The sequence below is a fragment of the Lepisosteus platostomus genome, chromosome 6 (genome assembly GCF_059453375.1).
Source record: "Lepisosteus platostomus isolate fLepPlt1 chromosome 6, fLepPlt1.hap1, whole genome shotgun sequence".
Lineage (NCBI taxonomy): Eukaryota > Metazoa > Chordata > Actinopteri > Semionotiformes > Lepisosteidae > Lepisosteus > Lepisosteus platostomus.
In genome coordinates this window covers 65,061,782-65,084,335 of record NC_142616.1, presented here as the reverse complement: position 1 = coordinate 65,084,335, position 22,554 = coordinate 65,061,782, and the positions used below count along the sequence as shown (strand labels likewise).

Here is a 22,554-nt window from a genome sequence, read left to right as displayed (position 1 = left end):
AGTGCTTTATTCTTCAATCCAGACATAAAACGGGTGAATGCAGTTTACACACACACACACAAAAAAAATCAATTAAAAAAGGTCTCGGTATCAAGGGCGCTTTTTAATACGTTTATATTTAACATGCTTTACAGACACCATTTCAGAAATATCGAACGATCGTTATTGACTTTGAAAACGGTTCGTCTCATTTCAACGAATGTGTGAATTTATTTTTATGCCACGAAGGACTAGCATCCCGTCCGGGGTTTTATTCCCTTTATGCGTCCTGCGCCTGCTGCCGAGTGATCAACCGAAGTCGTGGGTAGGTTGGGCTTTCTCGTTTCCGCAGTGCAGCGGAACTCCGAGAAAGCACTTCGCTCGGCCAGGAATTCGAAGCGACCAAAATAAAACCCCGTGTTACTCTTAAAGTAGGCCCAGGTGTTTCCGGTGAAAGAGGGGGGCGGAGGGCAGTCCTGGTTAATGTAACACAACCGCATTTAGAAATGCGAGCTGTCTTGTAGAAGATAATTGCGTTTTTACTCCGATTTCGAATTCCTTTCCCTTTTGCTATGATAGCGATGACTTTACCAAACACATCTGCGATGTATATCTATTTTTAAATATATTATATAGTATATGTAGTTTAACGTGCTGTTTAAAATTGTGCGCACCTGTCTCTTTTAATTGCTTAACCGTACGGTGCCTTAAGATACGCCGTGAAAAGTGCTGTATAAGAATAAAGGTTTTTGTTATCTGTCCGGATGGGAATACAGTGTACCTGTTTATTTATCCATTTATTTGTGTATCGCATACTGTTGTGACTTCTGTGTTTTGTACTTCTGTGGGAGAAGCCAAAGACAAATTTCCAGAGTAGCGGACAGTCAAGTGTCTATCTATCTTCAGGCTCACACCTGAAGAAGGCTCCACGGCCGAAACGTTGTGTTCTCTTTCTTCTTTTTTTCAGCATGGAATAAACCTATTACTTGTTCCTTTGCAGCCTACGCATGCTGACGCAGCTCCCCACCTGAACTACAAGTGTCTATCTATATGGGTTGGAGATGCGTGAAACCGAAATATTCCGGAGATTGCCGAAGACAGGAGGTGGGGGCGTGTTAATGTGTGTGTGTCGCTTAAACCAAGCAGGCGGCATGCTCCTTTCAGTCTTTCGGAGGAAGCCGGCCTGGCAGCTCGGTCTGGTGTCATTTCACAGCTTCAGCGACGGAGACCTGGGGTTCGGGCGGGATGACGCAGGCCGAGAAAGAGCAAGAGAACGGAAAGGAGAAAGAGAAAGATCGCGAAAAGGAGAAGGAGCAGCGCGGTGTCAAGAGGCCGATTGCTCCACCCGTCATCCCGGAGCCCCTGCAGGAGGTAAACACATCTATACCAGACCGCACTCCAGACCAAGTTACCCGATCTAAGCAAAACAAAAACAACAACAACAAACCGGCTGTTTTAATTTAGGAAATCGTTTGCGAACCACATTGTCTGTGTCAATCAAATGAATTGACCTGAAATCTCACAGCGAGCAACACCTTCCCTGCAATTTCCTGGTTGCACCGCACCGTTCACACGCGTTTAATGGGATTTTTGAGGTCCGGCGATACAGCATGCACAGGCGGGGCAGGGAAGTCTGTGCCTTTTAGGGAAAGGAACTGTAACACACAAAAAAAACAACAACAACAACACCGTATGAATGACAGTTATCATCTTTCCCAAGCAAATCCAGAGCAACTTCATTGTGGTGATAAACCCAGGATCGAAAACCCTGAGGATCGGCCGAGCTACAGACACCCTACCCGTGAGCATTCCCCATGTTATCGCCCGAAGGCACAAGCACGCAGGTCAGCCCCGCCATGAGGATCCTTGGCTCCTGAGAGAGGGCCTGTCTGTGAGTACTGTACCGCCAGTAGCCTATTCACGCCAGCAGAGGGCGCCGTTTCTCCCTTTTTAAATGGAAGCCGATGCCTTCTATTCACTAGCGAACCTACAACATCAGTTTTTAACTCTGTGAAGGTGCACCTGTTTCCACACAGTAAATATCACTGCTGCTCTTTACATAGTTGCATTAAAACACATCTTGTCACTACGCGGTGTTTAGGTTACATTCACCTTACAGGTAGGCATGAGGCTGATTGTAAAAGGCCACTTGCCTAATCACAGAGTGAATCTGTTTGTTATTTCTGCCGCTTTCAGAGACCAGAAAGCAACGAACAAAGGCAGAATGGTCTTAAGATGGTTGATCAAGCTATATGGTCCAAGAAGATGTCAAACGGGGCGAGGAGAATCCCAGTTTCGGCTGATCAAGTGAGTTGAGAAAGTTTTGTGCCTGCGTCTGTCCGGGAGGCCGTGCTCGTGGGCTGAAAAAAGCGAACTTTCAATTGCAGCTCGTGCAACACGTTTGGGAGAATGATATTGTTCTTTCCGCAGGCGAGGGCTTTCAATAAACAGATGAGGCCGGCTGTGCTGGATCCAAACTCCAGAGTGAAGTGGACAAATACATCCCATCACCCCGAGTTTCTTGTGGGAGATGAGGTGAGATATTCTTAATCATTTGTCCCGAGCAATGTACAGAGGTTACAATTACAATTCAGTTGATTTTTCTATAGCACCGTTCACGTGAAATGGTCACTTAGCTCTTTCACAATCTTTAACACAGTCTATACAAACATGGTTGTGTAATACAGTGAATCAAGAGGTAAGTTGTTTAATGTTGAAGAAGAAAGGAACCTGTAGAAATGTACGTTGTACATGTTCTTTCTTGTGTGTTTTCTATACAGTATATATCTCTTATATTATCTTTAAAGAATTTACACATATGTGTATGTAGACAGTTTGGTTAAAAAGCCTAGCAACCATATAATGAGAAGTTGTTCAGGTAGCTGCTGATGCTGACGCAGCTCCCTACTTGAACTACTTTTTATCCTGAAGCCGTTCCTGTGTCTGTCTCCCCTGTCCATGTGAAGTGAGCTGCAGGAGCAGTTTTAAAACGTACCCAGCTGAGAGCCGGGTGCAAGACTCTGCAGCCTCAGAAGTGTGTGACGACATGAGAAGAAACTGTGTAAAGCTACGTCTGGCAGAGGAGCCAAGCTAACTATCCAATAAGTTGCCGTTTCATTTCCTAAACGCATTTCCTTTTTTTTTCCCCCTTCTGGCAGGCTCTGTACGTAAACCCCACGGACTGTTATAACATCCACTGGCCAGTCTGCAGAGGGCAGCTGAACGTTCACAGCGGGCCCAGTGGATCGCTCACCGCTGTTTTAGCAGACCTGGAGACCATCTGGTCTCATGCCATCCAGAAGTTTCTGGAAATTCCACTCAAGGACCTGAAGGTACCTCAGAGGATGACGGCTCTAGTGTTTGGCTCTGCCTCACTCCCGTGTTAGGGTGTGGGCTGTGTTTTGGATATAGAAATCCTGTCCAGCCCACACTCTAAATGGAAAAACCTCACTTCGGAAAGTTTTTTTTTTGAGGGCTTTCTGCTACACAATACTAGCTGAGTCACTTTTTCGCACCAGAGTGGAACAGACTCTGACATCTGAGACGTACAGAAGGAGCGTAAAGGAAATGGCAGTGTCACACAGGAAGTCTTTCTCCCTAGTCTGTGGTCTGCATGTGAAGTTTCAGTTCTTGTGGGTGTTGGTTGGGTCTGGGTTAAACCACTGACATTGACTCCTGGTCCTGGTGGGCCACTGTGTTTCCTGGTTTTCATTCCACCCTGGCCCCGGATGACTTTTTTTAATCATTTTATTCATCAGTTGTTCACTTCATTGGTCTATAATACCAGTATTGGTCTTTAGTCATTGAGGGTTTTAGTTTACTTGTAATTTCAGGTGGATTTTGGCCGTCTAGGATCAGGATGTCACTGGGCTACGTGGTGTTTATTTAAAATGCAAGGCCATGTTCTTATGTTTTATTTCTTATTGAATTTACTTGTTGGCGTTATTTTGTTGATAATATTTAGAACATAGAGTGTGTCTGTTTGTTCTTTGTGAATACTGACTGTCCCTCTCACGGACCAGTGTTTGTTGACTTTCAGTATTACAGGTGCATCTTGTTAATTCCAGACATCTACAATCGACAGCACGTGAAGGAGCTGGTTAACATGCTTCTAATGAAAATGGGCTTCTCAGGTAAAATGAGATAAACCTGAGGTTTATTGCTACTTAAAAAATATGAGCAGAAATCACGTGAAAATTGAATTTTGTATCACGTACAAATCCTTCGCAGGGAGGCAGTGCTTAATCTGGGCAATCCGAAATATGACCATCAGGTTGCACAGTAAATGGCAATGGGGCAAGAGGCTCAACTTTGCTTGTGGATTTTTGTGCAGATGATAAAATTAAACACACTACAAATGTGTAGGTGTGCACCTAATAAATGATCTGGTAGTGCGGTTTAATCATGCATCTTTGCTCTTTACTGAAGGGTTTAATAACAGAAACTTGTCGTGAAAGATTTAGGTTGTAAAAAATGATTTAATGAAGATGCTCTCCCGCCTCGTGCCAGTTGAAGCAGACATGTTGCAGGAGATGGAGACGAATCGCAGGTGTGTGTTCCCTTTTGTTTTTAACTCGCAGCTACTGTAGTCCATCAAGAGTCTGTGTGCGCCACCTTCGGCAGTGGCTTGAGCAGTGCCTGTGTGGTGGATGTGGGAGACCAGAAGACCAGCGTGTGCTGTGTGGAAGATGGCATTTCCCATCGCAGTTCCAGGTATGTTGGAGAGTGGTCGACATCCATCAGTCCCGTAGTAAGACCCGTGGGCAAGTCAGGAGTTAAAAGAGTCCAGTCACCTTTGTCGTGGACAAAAGTCTAATGATCCTTTGCTCTGTTTGTCTATTGTCTGTACATACTGTCACTACTGTTTTGTAATGGACTTTCTACATTGTGTGGCATTAACTGTTGCGCTGTTTCTACTGTACTGTGCATGTCCAGAGAGAACGGCGTGGATAAGAATCTCATTGTACGTGTACTCATGGCACAGAAACTCCTCTCTCTGTTTCTGTCTAAATGTGGGTTAGGACACCAGAGCACGGGGGGAGAGCCTCATAAGCTCTGCACCGGCCGCAGATCCAAAGGCGAACCCATGCTTTGTGGGTATGCTCACCACCCACTGCCCGAGCTGCTCTACCAGCACTGAGGGGTGGGGGAGCACAAAGATTGATTATAGCTTCATCTTCTGGAAAACCCTAGACTGAAGTGTTCTGCTCTGGCAGTTCTTCTCGGGGTGTAGGACACGGAGCAGACACTGTCTGTTACTGATTGCTGCTGTTTTTGCTGGGTAGCAAGATTACAGTGATAACAAAGGTCACATTCCGTGCTTGCACTCTGTCCCATGTAACAGTAAAAAAACAAAACAAATGTCTTGACGTGTGCGTGTGGTTTTTATTTAGTAAGTATTGTTCAAAGGTCACATTTAATATGTTTTTGTTTTATTCAGCCTTTCAGAATAATAGACTTATTCTTGGCTTGTATAGAGGCAAAAAAGTCTTTACGGATTTTCTGTGGTGATAGTATAACTTCAGTTAGAAGTTTGGTTAAATATGTTTTGAAGATGATGGAGCTGCAGCTGTGCATTGTAAAACATCCTTTAACCCCTGTTAAAGTTAAGTAATAAATATATATGGTCTGCATTGTAGATTGTGCTTGGCATATGGAGGCTCCGATGTGACAAGATGCTTTTTCTGGCTGCTGCAGAGGGCTGGTTTTCCCTACAGAGAGTGCCAGCTGTCCAATAGGCTGGACTGCCTGCTCCTTCAGCAATTGAAAGAGACCTTCTGTCATCTTGACCAGGTACAGAGCAAACCAGGTGCATTCTGGGATTTCCAGGAGCATAAAACTGCATAGTGCCTTTCTGTTCTACTTGTGTCAGAAACTCAAGGCAAATGCTGGTGGACCTTGTGTATGTTTTTGAAATGCGCCCACAGAACAGGTGAGCTCTAAAGACAATTTATTTTGCATCAGGATATTTCGGGACTTCAGGACCACGAGTTTCGCATCAGAAACCCTGATTCTTCTGCTCTGCTTTACCAGTTCCGTTTAGGAGATGAGAAGCTGCAGGTACAAACCTCCCTATTCAGTAGCCCCCTTTCTCCTGATTCTTTGCAAAGCTTGAGACTTGAGAGTTAGTGTACTGTAGGTTGTACTGTTTGTTTTAGGCTTTAATGTGGCTGAATGTCTAAATCTTCCATTTGCCGGTACAGTGATAATGATCCCTTAGGGTGGAACCTGAATACAAGACAGATGATGAGAAAAAAAGCTCAGTCCTTGCTAATTTTACCTGCATGGTTTGTTATCTGTAGTTTGCTGTTGTAGTCTCTTCTGTTCTTGAATAAGCCTTCTTCAGATAAGAAAATGTCTGTTTCTTATCTGAGATGCCATTTGCAGTCTGTTGGAAACTTCTGTCTTTAATTGTGCATTCAAATAAGGAGAGCTCAGAGTTTAGTTTTACCTTTTTGGGAGTGAGGGGGATTCTCATTTGTGGAACACGAAAGCCTGTACTTGCAGAAGACTGACAGATTTCTTGTTCTGATCTGAATTTGGAGTTCAGGCTCCGATGGCAATTTTCTATCCAGCTACGTTTGGAATCGTGGGGCAGAAGATGACGTCTCTCCAGCAGCGCTCGCAAGGGAACCCAGAGGACCCCTACGATGAGCACTACCTGCTGGGAACGCAGAGCAAGCAGGACCAGGTGCGCCTGTTCCCTTGTCCCTCCTTGACAGGGGTGGCATCTGCACAGTACTGGCAATCATGAGCTAATTTTAATCCCAGAACCCGTTTTACAGTTCCAGGTTGTGGTGTCTCAGGACTGCAAGCAGATATTAAGACTGCACAAATAAACCCAGTTATAATGTAATAATAAATATGCTATAGCTGCTTGCATTTGTCATTCTTCCTTGTTGTTTGTTGGGTTTATGAGACACAGGAGTTTAAGATGTGATATGCAGATAGGCAGAATGTGATATGAGTACGTCCTCCAAGAAAGACATTTCATTAACATCCTTCAGGTACATGGATAATCACCTCTATGTGCCTTTTTTCTGTGTTCGTGCAAGCAGTCTGCAAAAGCTACAGCAGAGAGGAAGGCCCCCCCTAAGCCCTCTGGTTTCGACGGCGAACCAGGCAGCCAGAACCCTGAGGCGGCGGACCGGAGCCACCCTCAGGACATAGACCTGGGCCACTCCCAGAGCGACTGCCTGATGACGGGCGCGGACGTGGACGAGCCACCCACTGCTCTCATGTCCAGGAAGACTGCCATAAGCCAGTTCGAAGGCAAAGCACTGGGCCTAGACAAAGCCATTCTGCACAGCATCGACTGCTGCGGTAAGTACGTTTTTAATACTGTGAGCAGCGGTAGAAGGGGGGTGAAGAATATAGGAACAGGCTCAAATGGGAGAAGGCCGTTCGGCCCACCTGGCCGTGTGGTAGTTAGTAGATAATTGACCTGAAAAATCTCATCCAGCCGTTTCTTGGAAGGAGCCTGGGTATCGGCTTCAGCAGCATGGTTGGGCAGCTTGTTCCACTGTCCCACAACACACTGTCTCTCGTTCCTGGTTTTAAATGCACTATCATCTAGCTTCCATTTGTGCTCTCTAGTTCTGGGTTCTTAAAAATGTCCTTCCTGCAAGATAGCTATATTCTGCATCAGGCTGCCGTCAAATGAGAGTGCTTTAAATTGATCCCTGCTGGGGTTTTCAACCAGAATTCCAGCTTGCCGAAGGGAAGCATCTGGCACGCTTGCCTTAACTGAGTATGGAAACGGTGTGGAATGTAAGAACATAAGAAACAATCGTTATGAACTAGAGTCAATCACTCTGCCCATCCAGCCTCTTTTGTGGTTGGTAGCTAACTGATTTGAGCACGGCTACTGTCCATTTCCAATTGTTCAGCTGTTTTGCACAACTCCGTGGCAGTGCGGTCTTTAACATCCTCCCGCTTTGACCCATTTGAAGCTTCGGACGAGACGAAGAAAAAAATGTACAGCTCCATCCTCGTAGTTGGCGGGGGCCTGATGTTCCACAGGGCCCAGGAGTTTCTTCAGCACCGCATTCTGAACAAGATGCCGCCGTCCTTCCGGAGGGTCGTGGAAAACGTCGAGGTCATCACGAGGCCTAAGGTAAGGCAGCTCCGCGCGTGGCGCTGGAGAAAGTGGCGCCTTGCAGCCGGGGAAATGTATTCCGAGTGACTTTTGCAGTCGCTTTCGTAGGGTTTATTTTGAAGGGCGTTTAAAACGTCGTGGATTGGTAAAGACGGTCTGTTCGGTACATTGTAAAATTAGTTAAGGCAGTGTAAGTTCCAGTGCTTTCACTTTGGGGGGGGGGGGGACCTAGTTTACATGACTAATGAATAACGTAACGTGTTGGTTCATGAATCTGACTACAGCGGAGGGGGGAAACACGTACCATATATTAGAAAATTCCTGCAGCCATGGGACTTTCCCATTCGCATCTTGCAAAGAGGGTTGACGGACATTTAGGTTGTAATTGTCCTGGCCTTGTCTCAAGGACATGGATCCCCGGTTGATCGCCTGGAAAGGCGGTGCGGTTCTGGCGTGCCTGGACACCACCCAGGAGCTGTGGGTCTACCAGCAGGAGTGGCAGCGTTTTGGCATGAGGATCCTGAGAGAGAGAGCGGCGTTTGTCTGGTGAGCGCACCGCCTTAAGAACGCTTGGCGGACTTCACACCGACGAAACGGGGAAACTTTTCTTCGGAGGTGGGACCTATGGGAATCGTTTCAGTTATCTGCCGCCTGTGAGCCGAATTTACACTGTGTGTTTGGCCAACGCGTTAAGTGAACCAACTGGAAACTGCGAAGGACTCGCTTTTTTTGATGAAAAAGCTTTCTGGACTTTCTGTTCTTTCTTCCACAAAAAAATGTGTATAATAATATCAGACTGTTTTTCCCTGCATTTGGCTTTTACACATTATGGCTGACCCGACAGAAAGTGAACTTCTTGTTTGTCCGCTGCTTTTTAAAAAAGAAAACGTGGGAGAAAAAGGAAGTGTAGGCAGACTTCTCTAACCCGGCCGCCTTTGAACCACTCGTCTTTTAACGTGTCCCAGGCAGCTCAGCTCTGTACTGGAGGGTGAGCGCTGATCAGAGGACGGGCATGTAGACAACACCGTGAGTCTGGAGCATCCTGGGGGGGCCGGGGGGGCCGCCGACAGTCTTGGTCAACTAATTCTACACCACCCTCGATGGCGCTCAGCCAATAGTGCGCCACTACTGGGCTTGCGTCCCAGTCACAGTGGGCTAGTGACATACAGCACATTCAGGCCCCATATATTCACAATATTTGCAATATCTTTATTTCTGTCAAAGATGGAAGCCAAGTGTGACGTGTGGGACTCAAAATCTCCTCCTTGTGTCTGTTGGAGCATGTTGTAAATGCAGTGCCAGTGAGTTAAGAAGTCATATATTATATTCGTATATTAATTCATATGCGATTAAACCATTGTCTTGACACAAGCAAGCTCTCTCATGGTTAAATTCTAGCTTCCCTTTTACGTAGTGGAAAGAGACAATTAACTTGAATTGAGTAAACGGTTAAAAGTGTTTTCTCTACCTGTGTCTTACTTGACCTCGCAGGATTCAGTAATACTGATTTGTCTGATCAGATAAAGTAGTTTTCAGTCATTATTTTTTCCAGATTGTAAGGATGTGGTATATCGATGTACAGAAAAGATTTAAACGCAAGATCAGAAATATAGGTCATATCTAATTAGAGACAGGAAAGGTGATTACAATCTGTTTTGACATTTTGGCCCAATAAGAAGGACCTCTTGAGCTGTCATAATTCACCAGTAACAGTTTTTTTTCCATGATGGTTGCTATGCGAGAGATTTTATAATTGGCAGAATGTAATTAGTAATACATTGAAAACAAATTGTGGCTCATGAACACAGTTATGCAGCTGTTCAATTTTAAAATAAAAGCAAAACCTGAAAAAAATAATTTCTCTAAAATTGAGCAAATAAAGGATTTATGAGTAAAATTTATGAGTTTATGAGTGGTCTAGTGGTTAGAATATAAATGATCAAATAGAACAAAATGAGTCCTTTTACGTTAGGGGTAGGTCTTATCTTTGATAAAGAAATGAATATGGAAAATACATTTTCTCTTGCATCCCTTTGATATTAAATATTGAACGGGACTTTTTAAAGCATGGAAAACCATGTCAGCCATCGTCCTCTGTGGTACCGAAAGGCTATGTGGAGAACGGCAACAATCATAGTACAGTAAATGAAGATGTGCCAGTTTTTTTAAATCTTTCCAAGGAGCAACATTACTTCAGTTCTATTCTGAAATGAAAATCCGCAAAAGTGTGTGTAAACAATAAACTATAAAAAAACAGTTATACAATTTAGATTTTGCAAAAGACACCCGTGTTGGCCTGGAGACTCAAGTTCACGTCTGTACGTGCACATAAATGTTGAAAAATCTAATTAAAAGTGATTTTACTTGAACTCTTGTCGGGAAAGACCCACTTGCGGGCCTATAAATCTAGTCTATTGAAGAATTCTGGCACAAGTTCCTTAACCGATTGGTGATTTGTAAGCTCGGTACAACAGATTTGGCACTTGATGTATCAAACCTAGAGTATCCCTGTTTCTGCTGGGGTGTTAATAAATCCAACTGAACTACTGTTCTCTGCTCTTGCAAAATCACAAGTAATCAAAATTACCACTAGCCCTGTACCAGTTTTTCACGTTAGTAGCTTTCAGTTTTATTCCAGCTGGATCTGGGCAGCATTCCATTGAGCTGTTCACCTTTTGACACTGCAAGCGGAGCTGGTGGAGACTGAATGACTGGCACATCCTTCCTCGGCAAGGAAGCTTAAATTATGCTTGACTCATCAGTTTCTCACCTCTTTATACTATTTAATTTTGATGAGTAAAATGGGTGATTGTTTTTTTTTTTAGTAGTTCAGTGATCATTTGAAATGAGAATACCACCACCCTGTAGCTCTCAAGGAACACTGTTGTGCATCGATTAAGTTACAAAATCGATGCTCACAACTCACAAGTTCAAAATCTTTGTAAATTGCTATTAATAATATGAGTTCCTTACACTTCTATAATGTTTTTCTGGACACTCTACTCAAACTGCTTTACAGGTAATGGGGACTCCCCTCCACCACCACCAGTGTGCAGCCATAGTGCATAGCCAGTACTCTCACCACACACCAGCTCTCAGTGGGGAGGAGAACAGTGATGAAGCCAGTTCAGGGAGGGGGACTATTAGGAGGCCGTGACTGGTAAAGGCCACCGGGGAAATTTGGCTAGGATGCAGGGGTAACACCCCTACTCTTTTCGAGAAAACACCCTGGGAATTTTAATGACAATCCGAAGGATGGCACCTTTTTACAGTATAGTGTCCCCTTTCCAATACTGGGGCATACGAACTCACACAGACCGCAGGGTGAGCGCCCCCTGCTGGCCCCACTAACACCTCTTCCAGCAGCAGCCTTGGTTTTTCCCCATCCAGGAGGTTACCCATCCAGGTACTGACCAGGCTCACACCTGCTGAGCTTGAGTGGGCTGCCAGCTGTGCGTTGCAGGGTGATATGGCTGCTGGCCGTTAGAAGTAATTAAAAGGCCTGCTGATTTGTGGTTGACCGAAGATAGGCTTTGCTTTCTTGCACTGAAGTGGGTTACAAAAGGGGCAAATACTTATGTTTACCAGCAGCCACAGTTGCCAACACACACAGTGAAAAATGATTTAGTTACATTTTTAGGAATATTTGTCAACATTTATTTAAAAAATATATAAACATTTGTTTAATCTTTTTTACGTATTAAAAAAACAGACATAAAATCAGCATATAATAATCTTAATGCATTGCTTGAATGAATGAGCCAGTTATACCTTTAACTTTTAAGTTGCAAGGAATCATCTTCACAAATCATTGAAATTCCTCATTGCTGCACATAATTTGATTAATAAAATATATCAATGAACCAATGTTAAGAAAATCCAGAAAAACGTTTGTAGATGGTAAACTATAAAACTCTTAATCTAGTTTCTGCAAAGAACAAAATTATGTCAGCCTGCAACCTCAAGATCACATCTGTAGATGCACATAAGGTGGCTGTTTAAATACTTTCAATCATGCACACATTAAATCCTGTCTGTGCACAGTGCTATAGTGTACTTTACAGCTGTTGGCTGTAAAAGGGATTGTAAAAGAAATTTAATTCACTACTATTAGTTTAATGACTAATAACTTTAAACTCTGAAACGGCGGCAGTTCATAGATGTATATTGCAAATCAGATCTTTTGCAACTCATCGATCTAAATATTTGAGAGCAAGCAAGCAAGCAATCTGCTTTCAATTCCTTCAGGTCTCAATGTCAATGGATTCTGTTGTTGAACATAAATATAATGATCCTAAGCACATACATACTGTATCATGAACTTTGTATCGAGCATTATTGCACAATGACAGTTTATTCCGGGGTTATAAACTGACAGTCATCAAGGCACATCACCATCTGTTAAAGCTGCCAGATATTTCCAGGTTTCATAAGGTACATTTATTGATCACATTTTGATTTGTCTAGCACATTTCTTTATGTATTTAATACCACCTAAAGACATAAGAGCTATAAGTCAAATTAAAAGCAATTAAAGTACACTTTTTTTAAATTGAACAGCTAGTTACCAAGTTAGCTTGGAAATATTCACTGATGTAGAGAAAATATCTTTTAAAATCTTCGTAATGTGTAGAACGAGCACCACCCTAACTGAAAGTACACAAGTGGTTTCCAATTCTGTCGTTATAATAGTCAGATATTTCTGAGTCTTTGCTGCTTTTTGTGGACCGGCTTAACAGATTTGTTGCATTTTTTTCAAAAGTCAGTTGTAATTTTAATCAACGGGATTCTTTGAGATTTAAAATTCATTTGAGAAGCCTCCCATTTTTGAAACTCGTATATTGCGTCTTTCAATTTAGTGGTCATTTCTTTGGTGTAAGGAGACCCGCCAGGGCACAGCTGACAGCAGGTTCTTTTTGGAGATGTACCATGAAGGTTTGCACAAAAAGATTCTAGGTCTTTCATGAGACGATACAATTGGCAGGGCTTTAAAACAGCAGGGAGGTGCTTCTTGCTGAAATCGTTATCAAAACATACAATCAAGTACTGTCTGAGGTCTGTGTGCTTCATCCCACTGATCAGCATATTGAGAGTGAGGGTGAAAAGGTCATCTACAGAAGCCGGAACAGCATGGTTACTCAGATCTGGGTTCGAGCTGGGCCAGTGGCTGCTCACTGTGTTTGTACATATGACTACGATCTTGTCGGCAGTCTCCTTTTGCTTTGCCAGCCAAGGCACCAGACCCAGTTCAGCAATCTTCTGCCCCTGCCAGGCATCGATGCTGACTCTGCATTTGCAATGCAATTGAAGGAATTCAGCAAAACTCACTACAGCTTTCTGAAAAATGTGGTTCTCTGGAGGATACACAATGAGTACTGTAACTGTTGCAGTGCTCGAGTCAAAACTTCTACCGGATCTGCTGTGCCTATCTAAAGAAAAAAATAAAAAGGCATGTCAACATTAGACAAAGAAAGTGTGGATAAGCAATACCTACAGTGTTCCGTTGAACTTTTTCCTTTTTCAGTTCAAATTATTAAAAATACTGAAGTGCATCTACATATGATGCAAGCATTTAACAGGATTTAACAATTAAAATTGTATGAGGCATTATGATTATAGACCTTTCTCTTGATCTATTACTAAAATGCATATGCTTTTCATGTGTTATACAGTCATTAATAACTTACACCATATGTAAATCCCACAGACTGGAACTGCAAAAAGTCCAATACTGATAATAATCACAGTGATATATATATTTCCTGAAAGAAAAAAAAACAGTTACATTAATAGCTGATTCATTTAACACATAAACTCAGTATTTACAGTAGGTTAACATTCCCAACTATTTTTGTCCTTCCTCCAGTAGACTTAATTCCAAGTCTTAACTGCAGTTTTTGTTCAGCAGATACAATCCGAAAGAAAGCAGATTCCTTCACAAAAAATTAATTCACACTGAACATCAAGATTCCAGCATAGCTGGGATGAAAACTGAAAGAACATGTCCTTCAATAAAAAATGAAAAAAATCTGTCATAGGAGATTATATTCTAAAAGATATGATGTTTTTTTTAGTCAGACAAACAGAAAACATAAACTTGTGTCTGAAATGTCATATTTTTCTCTTTGTTTGGTACCTGTTTTTCTGGCTTACAAAATGAAATGAAAGTCTTACAATAAATATTGTGTGAAAACCAACTTTTGATTTGTCTTGGATTGTGTCCCTGTCTCTCTTTGTGATTTAAAATGTTTCTTGGAGGGATGTAATTCTATCATTCTTTGGAACATGTTATAGAGGATGACAAGTTTATCTCAAGTACTTACTAATTTGCTTAAATAGTTACTGTAAATGCATTACTATCACTGCCCACACCCAACATTGAACTAATGCATATTGTCGCCTTACCAATATCAGATATCTTTTCAGGCATAGGAGTGGTTTCTTCTTAAAAATAAGAGAATAAAATACATAAATTTAGTTACTTTTTTGTAAATTTGTAAATTTTGAATTATTTAAATACATTTTAAATTATTAGTTAAAAATAACAACTTCAAAAGGTCAAAGGATTTAAATGAGATAACAAGTACTGTCTGAGGTCTGTGTGCTTCATCCCAATTATGAATTATTTAAATACATTTTAAATTATTAGTTAAAAATAACAACTTCAAAAGGTCAAAGGATTTAAATGAGATAACAAGTACTGTCTGAGGTCTGTGTGCTTTATCCCACTGATCAGCATATTGAGAGTGAGAGTGAAAAGGTCATCTACAGAAGCCGGACCAGCATGGTTACTCAGATCTGGGTTCGAGCTGGGCCAGTGGCTGCTCACTGTGTTTGTACATATGACTACGATCTTGTCGGCAGTCTCCTTTTGCTTTGCCAGCCAAGGCACCAGACCCAGTTCAGCAATCTGTTTATCTCAAGTACTTACTAATTTGCTTAAATAGTTACTGTAAATGCATTACTATCACTGCCCACACCCAACATTGAACTAATGCATATTGTCGCCTTACCAATATCAGATATCTTTTCAGGCATAGTAGTGGTTTCTTCTTAAAAATAAGAGAATAAAATACATAAATTTAGTTACTTTTTTGTAAATTTGTAAATTTTGAATTATTTAAATACATTTTAAATTATTAGTTAAAAATAACAACTTCAAAAGGTCAAAGGATTTAAATGAGATATAAGAACAACTCCTTTTCAACAAAGATATTACTATACTGTAGTTAAACATTCTCATAAGAGCAATCAATGAAGAGATACCTATTTGGCTGCAGTCCACCTTTTCATACAGTCTTCTACAATCACTTTTACACCCATCAAAATATGGAATTATCTGAAAAACAAAGCAGAGCATATTATTATTTAAAATGTACTGAACAGGGACTAGTGAGCAGGAAGGGCAAACTCTCACTGGTCGTGAGACCAGCGGTTTCCAGCAACATGGCAACTACATAGTACTTTCACATTATACTAAGTTCACATTTTGTGCTTCATTCAAAACTTAATCAAATTTTTCAATACTGTCAATCATTTATTTTGCTACTGAGATTTAATAACCGGTCTGAGAAATTGAGACTGAGGTCCTGGCTACCTGATCATGAAAAGTCCCATGGCACAGCTTGCAAGAGTAGGAGTGGATAAATGACCTCTCTACAATCCTCCCCTAATTCAGTTGGTTAGGTAATTTCTAATTTCTCCACCTCACTGTGTAGAGGAGCTTCTGGCACAGAGTTGCTGGCAGTCTTTGCCCACGTGGGTCCCCTTCTGTACAGAATGTGAAGCCCTTTGGGATCTTTTGGGATGAAAAGAGCTATAGGATTGCAGGGCCCTATTATTGTCATAAATCAGCCGAAATTCAGTATTTTCCTCAAAGCTTTTTTTTTTTACCTCAATGAGCATGGATTTACAATCTTCACTTGCATTTATTCTTGTAGATATTCTGGAATCATTCTCCTGCATGAATGATATACACATCATTAAAACATGAAACACTACTAACCACAATGTAATTGTGCAGAACAAGGGTGTATTTGCACAAGACAATTTAACTATAAGCATTATAAATTACAAGCTGCCCCAAGAAGGCTCCACAGCTGAAACGTGTTTCTTCTCTGTTCAGCATGGAATAAACCTTTACTTGTTCCTTTGCATCCTACGCAGTTACATACTGTACTTGAACTAAATTGTAAGCATTTATGTATTTGCAGTAATATCAACAACACATTATTTGTTATTAAATTTGCACAGTATTTAGCTTTGTAAAATTAGATATGGGTTGCTTTATTTAAAAAACATAATTACTTACCACAGAAATATCATATTCATCAATAAGTAAACAGCAATATGGGACATATTCCAAACAGTCTTTGCAGTTAAGTGAAGCAATGGAGTATGTTTTGGAAAGTCTACTGGGTATAAAGGACATCTCAATTTGACCATATCTTATGATGGCATGAATATCTGGTTCCCACGTGGATCCTATAAGCACAAACCCAATTACAATGCTATATATAGTGCTGATAATTATACTTTTAAATTACCTATATTCATAATATGATTTGTTCATATACCTAATATTAATCTTGTCTGCTTTACAGAACAAGCTACCAAACTTTAACAGTAACGTATAACAGAAGTACATTCCCAATGATCTACAATAAAGTTGTACTTGATCAGCAATTACAACAATGTAGTGAAATAAAAAGATTCAATAACAAAACCTTACCTCTCTCAACACAATATCTGTGGTGTTTCATTCTTTCATCATTGCAGCCTGAGAGGTACAAGATATAGGCAGCAGTGAAAACCTTTAATGGAAAACTGCATTGATTTCTACCTTATACTTTACACTTTGGAATGTCTAAGGAAATATACAGTATGTGTGCCTTATTTCTGGCCAATTGCTACATATTATGTAACAAACAAAAGACTTTGAAAACCGTGTGCAGAGACGCTGCAATATTTTTCACCCTTCTTCAGTTCCAAATGTACATCCCTGAACCTTTTTTTAAAAATGATGGTGATTTCTCTGAAAGTTTTTTTTTCTTATTGTTGTGATATTTTAGAATACCTAAACAGTGACAGGGGACAAAACCGATGGCTTTTCACTCTGATCCCTGGATCACTAATATGCACCCCTGAACAGTGAGTCGCCACCTGTTCAGAAATGTTGTCTCTAAAATGTGACAGCAGCCAAAGTTATCTTCCTTATGCAGAAGGAAAACCGTACAGCTAGGGAGGGAATTGCATATTGCCTGCTAAATCATGCATATAGTACTTTATATACAGTAGTTGAACTATAGCTTAAATTGTGGAAAAGACTACACTTCATATACATTATAATAATTGGATATCCAGATAACACATTTACTTTTTATATAGGCAACACGCACTCCAGTTTAACTTCTTAAAAAGTGAACACACAAGCCTGCCATCTCCCTTAGACTTCAATGTCAGTAGTATATTACAAAAGAGGGACTCATCTGGAAAAGGACAGAGAGACATCGGTGCATCCCTAAGGATTACAGCAAAGAACAAACTATTTTCTTTCCCTGCCAACATGTCTTGCCTGTCCCGCAGTGTTTCCAAAATGATTTTGTATCAACTCTTCCTAGATAGTTTAAGACATTTTTTGCACTATAGTCTGCATAAGTAAGTCTGCATAGCTGTACAGTACATAGTTCATTAATAATAAAACCAGACCTACTTGGTGTTTTAATTCTTCTGTGTTTTTTAGGTTCTTCTCCTTTAATGTTTGGTGGAGGAATGTTAAGAGCAGATACCAAATATTCGCTTTCAGGCTTAGCAATGTAATCAGTGAAGTGGAACCACCACTGTAAAGAGAGAAAAACATCATTTTGTCTTTAAATATATTCCCCTTTAATTCTATTGATGCATATTCTACAAAAGTCAGGCATTTCTCTTTCTCTTTTTTCATTCCAAAAGTACAAATAAAAAGTCTCATCCTTTGCAGTTTCCAGAGTGGAACCTCTAAGAAAAATACTGCAATATATAGTATATTTCTAAAAGTGTGTGGGTTTTCTGCTATCTAAACATCTTATTTTAACACAATTCTCAATTCAGGAAGGAGTATATGAATCTAAACATTTTAACTTTATTAGATTGAATAAACCAGATCCTGCCAGCTGTCAGGAATGACTAAAGGATACTTCATACTTACTACACCCAGTAGGATAGGGCTTGCCTGACCAGTCGCTACACTATATCTGCTCAGTGGGACTTGCTATGCCAATACTCTGTTCTAAAGTATGAAAGAAACCCCGATGCCTACTCAAGAACTGCATATAAAAGCATTTAAAAATAGTTGGTCAATACCTGATCTTGAGAGGAACATTCATTAAAAGGATGTAAATAATTACATCTAAATTGTTTCCCATTTATATTGATGATAGTTGCTTTAAGAAACTGAAGGCTTCCTGAAAAATAAAAATACACATATACAGTCTTTTTTTTTTGTTATTGCTGTTGTATTGTTACAACTTTGGCATTTTCTCCTCTGATTGAAACATCCCTTATACAGAAACATAAGAAATTAAAACAGATGAAGCATCATGGTGCTTGATTACAAACTTTATGGGATGTTAATGACTGCTAATGAGCTAATACACACTGTCCCAAAAGAATAAGTGATTACATATCACCCCAATAATTCTAGTGTTTCACGTATTGCATGTACAGCAACCAATCATCTTTTGCAGTAAAATGTGTTTGAGCACAATGTGCCACAACTTCCCTGAAGTGCTACAGTACTGTATGTGCAAAGTGTAACCTCAAGGTATTAAGTGGAACATGTGCAGAAGCTTTGCAGCACAAAGGGAACAACAGTGAGCCAAGCAACAAAGCCTTTGTCCTGAACACAGGATACCACAATTGTCCCATATTGACAGCCAAACAAACTGTTGTAACATACGTTAAATGTCCCAGAAACCTCATCAACACACTTCTTTGATGTTCAGTGACAATCATCACATCAATGATAACATACGGGTAGGACACCCACAATTCCTAATGACACCAGCGCAGGACAAATGGATTAGAGTCTGGCACTTCGGATTGAAACTTAGTAACCAGAATGCTGCCTAACAACCAAAGAACTAGGCCACCAACAGTCAAAGCATTACATGGACACTGTGACTGACTGACTTTGTGTATCCTTCTATGTCCCTTTGTGGCTTTATCTGATAGGGGTGTGGACACAGTTTAACTTGATTTATTTGATGCTGATATCTCATTACTGTTATTGAACACCCACTTAGACCTGCTGCTGTTCGTCATGGGTTGCAAAGCACCACTTTTCTGTATTCAGTTATGGCACAAAGAACACTTCTATCAAACAGCAAAATCACTAAGACAGAAGCATGAGAGTGGCATACCATCTGTACTCACGGACCAGCTGATGTTCAAAGATGGCCCTGTGGATTTGGGTAAATGCTCATTCTGAAACACTGTGACAGTTAGGTCCCGGAGATCAGAGGGGGTGAAGTCATGTTCCTTTAACCATTCTGCAGGTGGAGTGCCATCTTTAATGAATTAAAATTCTCATTAAAATTGCAGACGGAGCAGAGAAATGCATTGTTTTGTTGAGTACACGTAATTTTCTTTGTGTTATACCAGTCATTGCTGCAAACCTGCTGATATAATTGAATCTCATTGAACATTCTAGTCATTTCTCAGTTCTCATAGTCTGGTATTAGACGTGATAGTACATTCATCAATGTCTATGGAAGAGAGTCCAGCAAACTTGTCAGCTTGGTTAGGCTGGGGTGTGCTCACCTACCATGGTTGAGGGGATAATAATAATTAATAATTCCTCACACTTATACAGCACTCCACCCAAAGCGCTTTACAGGTAATGGGGCTCCCCTCCACCATCACCAATGTGTAACCCCACCTGGGTGATGTGATTGCAGCCAGATTGCACCAATACACTCACCACCCACCAGCTCTCAGTGGGGAGGAGAGCAGAGTGATGAAGTTACTTCATATATGGGGATTATTAGGAGGCCATGACTGGTAAAGGCTGGGGGGAAATTTGGCCAGGACGCAGAGGGCAGCGCCTTTTTAAAGTATAGTGTCCACACCACTATACTGGGGCATTAGGACCCAGTATAGTGTGAGCACCCCCTACTGGCCCCACTAACACCTCTTCCAGCAGCAAACTTAGGTTTGCCAGGAGTCTCCCATCGAAGTACTAGCCAGGCTCACACCTGCTGAGCTCCAGCAGGTTGCCAGTTGTGAGTTGCAGGGTGATAGGGCTGCTGGCTGATAGGGTGATATGACATGCCGTTGGCTCTTGACAAACAAACAACCAGCCCTCCTCTATTAACTGGAGGTACCCAAGGGGTTTTGAATAGCAGACAGGGAGCAATTTCAATAAAAAAAACAAAGAGTTTGGAATTGGGGTTGTGAAGGAACCACAAGAAATGCGCTCCGGAGAACAATTGCACTACACATTAAATTCCTATTTTTGGTGAACCAAGGTCAATGAGTTATTTAAGCTCTGATAGTGACTAGAGCTTTTGGGGGGAAAGACTGAACCTTTTTTAGCTGAAGGAATACTCGAAGCCCAGTCCATCAGTTTTGAACCCGTTTTGTTTGGGGTGCAACTTCTTCATTAAGGGTCGTATTTTGATTACCACTCGTGAGAGTTAGATGTCTTGTGGAAGAGTTCAGCTTTTATGAGGGCAATCTTAACATCCCCATTTTTTCCAATTCAGAACCTTAAAGTGATCCACTCAAACTGAGAATCGCACTGTGCGTTTTGATTCAGCAGTGTTTGCACGCTGAACGATCTAATACAGTATAGTGTAAAAAACAGTGTGGTATGTGTAGGTCTTGTATTTCGTAAAACAATTTGTGTTATTGTAAATAATTATGAATTTGAATCTGTATCCCGTTTATTACGCTGTTATTGAATTATGGACGAAATCAATAAATCACATGGCTATAATCATTCCTCATCATAGAGGACGTTTTATGTTGTAAATATATTGTCAGTTATGACCCTTTAACGTTTATAAAACACACCCTTATTTGTTACAATAGTATCGTATTGATCATTGAGACTGTCTTTAATATTTCCTGCTGATCAGAATTTGTATAGTTAACCTCAGTGTAACATTATATTTTCATGTTTTTTTTTACAATTAACGTTTAAGAAAGGCAAAATCATACTGTATATCATTGCGTACAGAGACGGGATGTCATACAAATGAAACAAAAAGGTTATAAATGTCAACTTCATGTGCAGAATGAAGTTTAGTCAATTTTAAATTAATTTTAATTTTAAAGCAGAAGACCTGGCAGGACCGTTTTAGAGAGGATATGTCTTAATAAAAGTAAATCAGTTGATCGGTGTACGGTACTTACGGTCTTGTTCTACACATTTCACGCCCTGTAACAGATTCAGAAAAATAACTGAAACGTTAGTCCAACTGTTTTTATAAGTCCGCTAACATATATAGTACCTGATCAGAATAATAAAACACACACACACACAAGAAACAACAACATAAAAACAGCAAATGATTCAATAACAAACAAAAAAAGCCAAAGTAAACCAATAACATTGATCAAAACTGCTTACCTGCTGGGGAAGCCTAGTCACTTCTGCTGATAGCAATTGAAGTAATGAATAAATTGTTAAATGCTTCAGTGTTCCTGTCATCTTCTTACTCAGCTCTAACCTGCTATGAAAATTGCGCTCCGGGAGCGCAGGTTATATTTTCATGTGCGGCCGGAAACAGTGACTCAGATAGTCTGCTTTTGCGGGGTTATATTATTCGTAGTTTAAATATCTGATAGCAAGACGCGCGTGTTCTCCAGAGTGGTCACACTTTCTTTTTCCTCTACCCCAACTAAGCCACAAAATATAAAGAGGTTTTCACAAACTGTTTGGCAAAGCTCAGAGGATACTTTTTTTGTTGTATGAAGTTGTGAACCGACAACTAACGTCTACTACTGTACCAATTTAAGGGTTTGGAAATGTAAAATATTGCATTAATAATAGCCGCCTTGATAAACTACTCCGGGAAGCCTTGATAAAAAAAAAACACTTTAGTAATGTGTACTTCAGGTTAAACATGGGAAATATAAAGTATAAAATACTCTGTGGAAAACCACTGGAAAACGCTGTAAAAATCTGCATTAAACAAGAATAACGCGACAACTTAGAAGACTTGTGGCATTCTTTCTTAGAAGAAACCCCTTTGTGTACAAGTGTGTAGTTAGATCAGAAAACCTCTTCTGTTCCCAGCTATAGCACCTTCCACTGGTTTAAGAACCACTTCAAAGCATGACTATGAAGAAATATCACCGATATTAAACGTGGTCTAGACATACACGGTCACGAAATAAAATTTTCTGTGTCGCACTTCAGATTTCTGTCTGACAATTCAAGGTCAGACAGAAAATGGGAAAGGGGGGAACGTTTGACACAAAACAAAAAAAAA

At 40.7% G+C, this 22,554-nt stretch overlaps 2 protein-coding genes across 5 annotated transcripts; one reads left to right on the top strand and one right to left on the bottom strand.

Annotated features, from left to right (window-relative positions):
* Positions 1-102: 102 nt before the first annotated feature.
* actr8 (actin related protein 8) lies at positions 103-14,274 on the top strand. Its single transcript, XM_088636966.1, has 13 exons — positions 103-1,350; positions 1,700-1,870; positions 2,176-2,286; positions 2,410-2,514; positions 3,138-3,311; positions 4,019-4,112; positions 4,560-4,692; positions 5,619-5,772; positions 5,944-6,039; positions 6,530-6,670; positions 7,038-7,302; positions 7,932-8,095; positions 8,484-14,274. The coding sequence occupies exons 1-13, from the start codon at positions 1,225-1,227 to the stop codon at positions 8,625-8,627; spliced, it is 1,878 nt and encodes a 625-aa protein (XP_088493092.1). The 5' UTR covers positions 103-1,224; the 3' UTR covers positions 8,628-14,274.
* On the bottom strand, positions 11,711-22,554 carry il17rb (interleukin 17 receptor B). 4 transcript variants are annotated; one of them, XM_088636973.1, is made up of 13 exons: positions 21,690-22,554; positions 21,473-21,497; positions 19,477-19,623; positions 18,419-18,519; positions 17,790-17,916; positions 16,809-16,856; positions 16,389-16,561; positions 15,971-16,036; positions 15,344-15,416; positions 15,091-15,129; positions 14,483-14,521; positions 13,765-13,839; positions 11,711-13,506 (listed from the first exon to the last, which is right to left on the bottom strand). In XM_088636973.1, exons 1-13 carry the CDS (start codon positions 21,768-21,770, stop codon positions 12,833-12,835), a joined length of 1,668 nt encoding a protein of 555 aa, XP_088493099.1. In that variant the 5' UTR covers positions 21,771-22,554; the 3' UTR covers positions 11,711-12,832. The 4 variants fall into 4 exon arrangements, with proteins under 4 accessions (XP_088493099.1, XP_088493095.1, XP_088493096.1 ...); XM_088636969.1 differs by lacking the exon at positions 15,091-15,129; XM_088636970.1 differs by lacking the exon at positions 15,091-15,129 and having other exon boundaries at positions 14,483-14,518.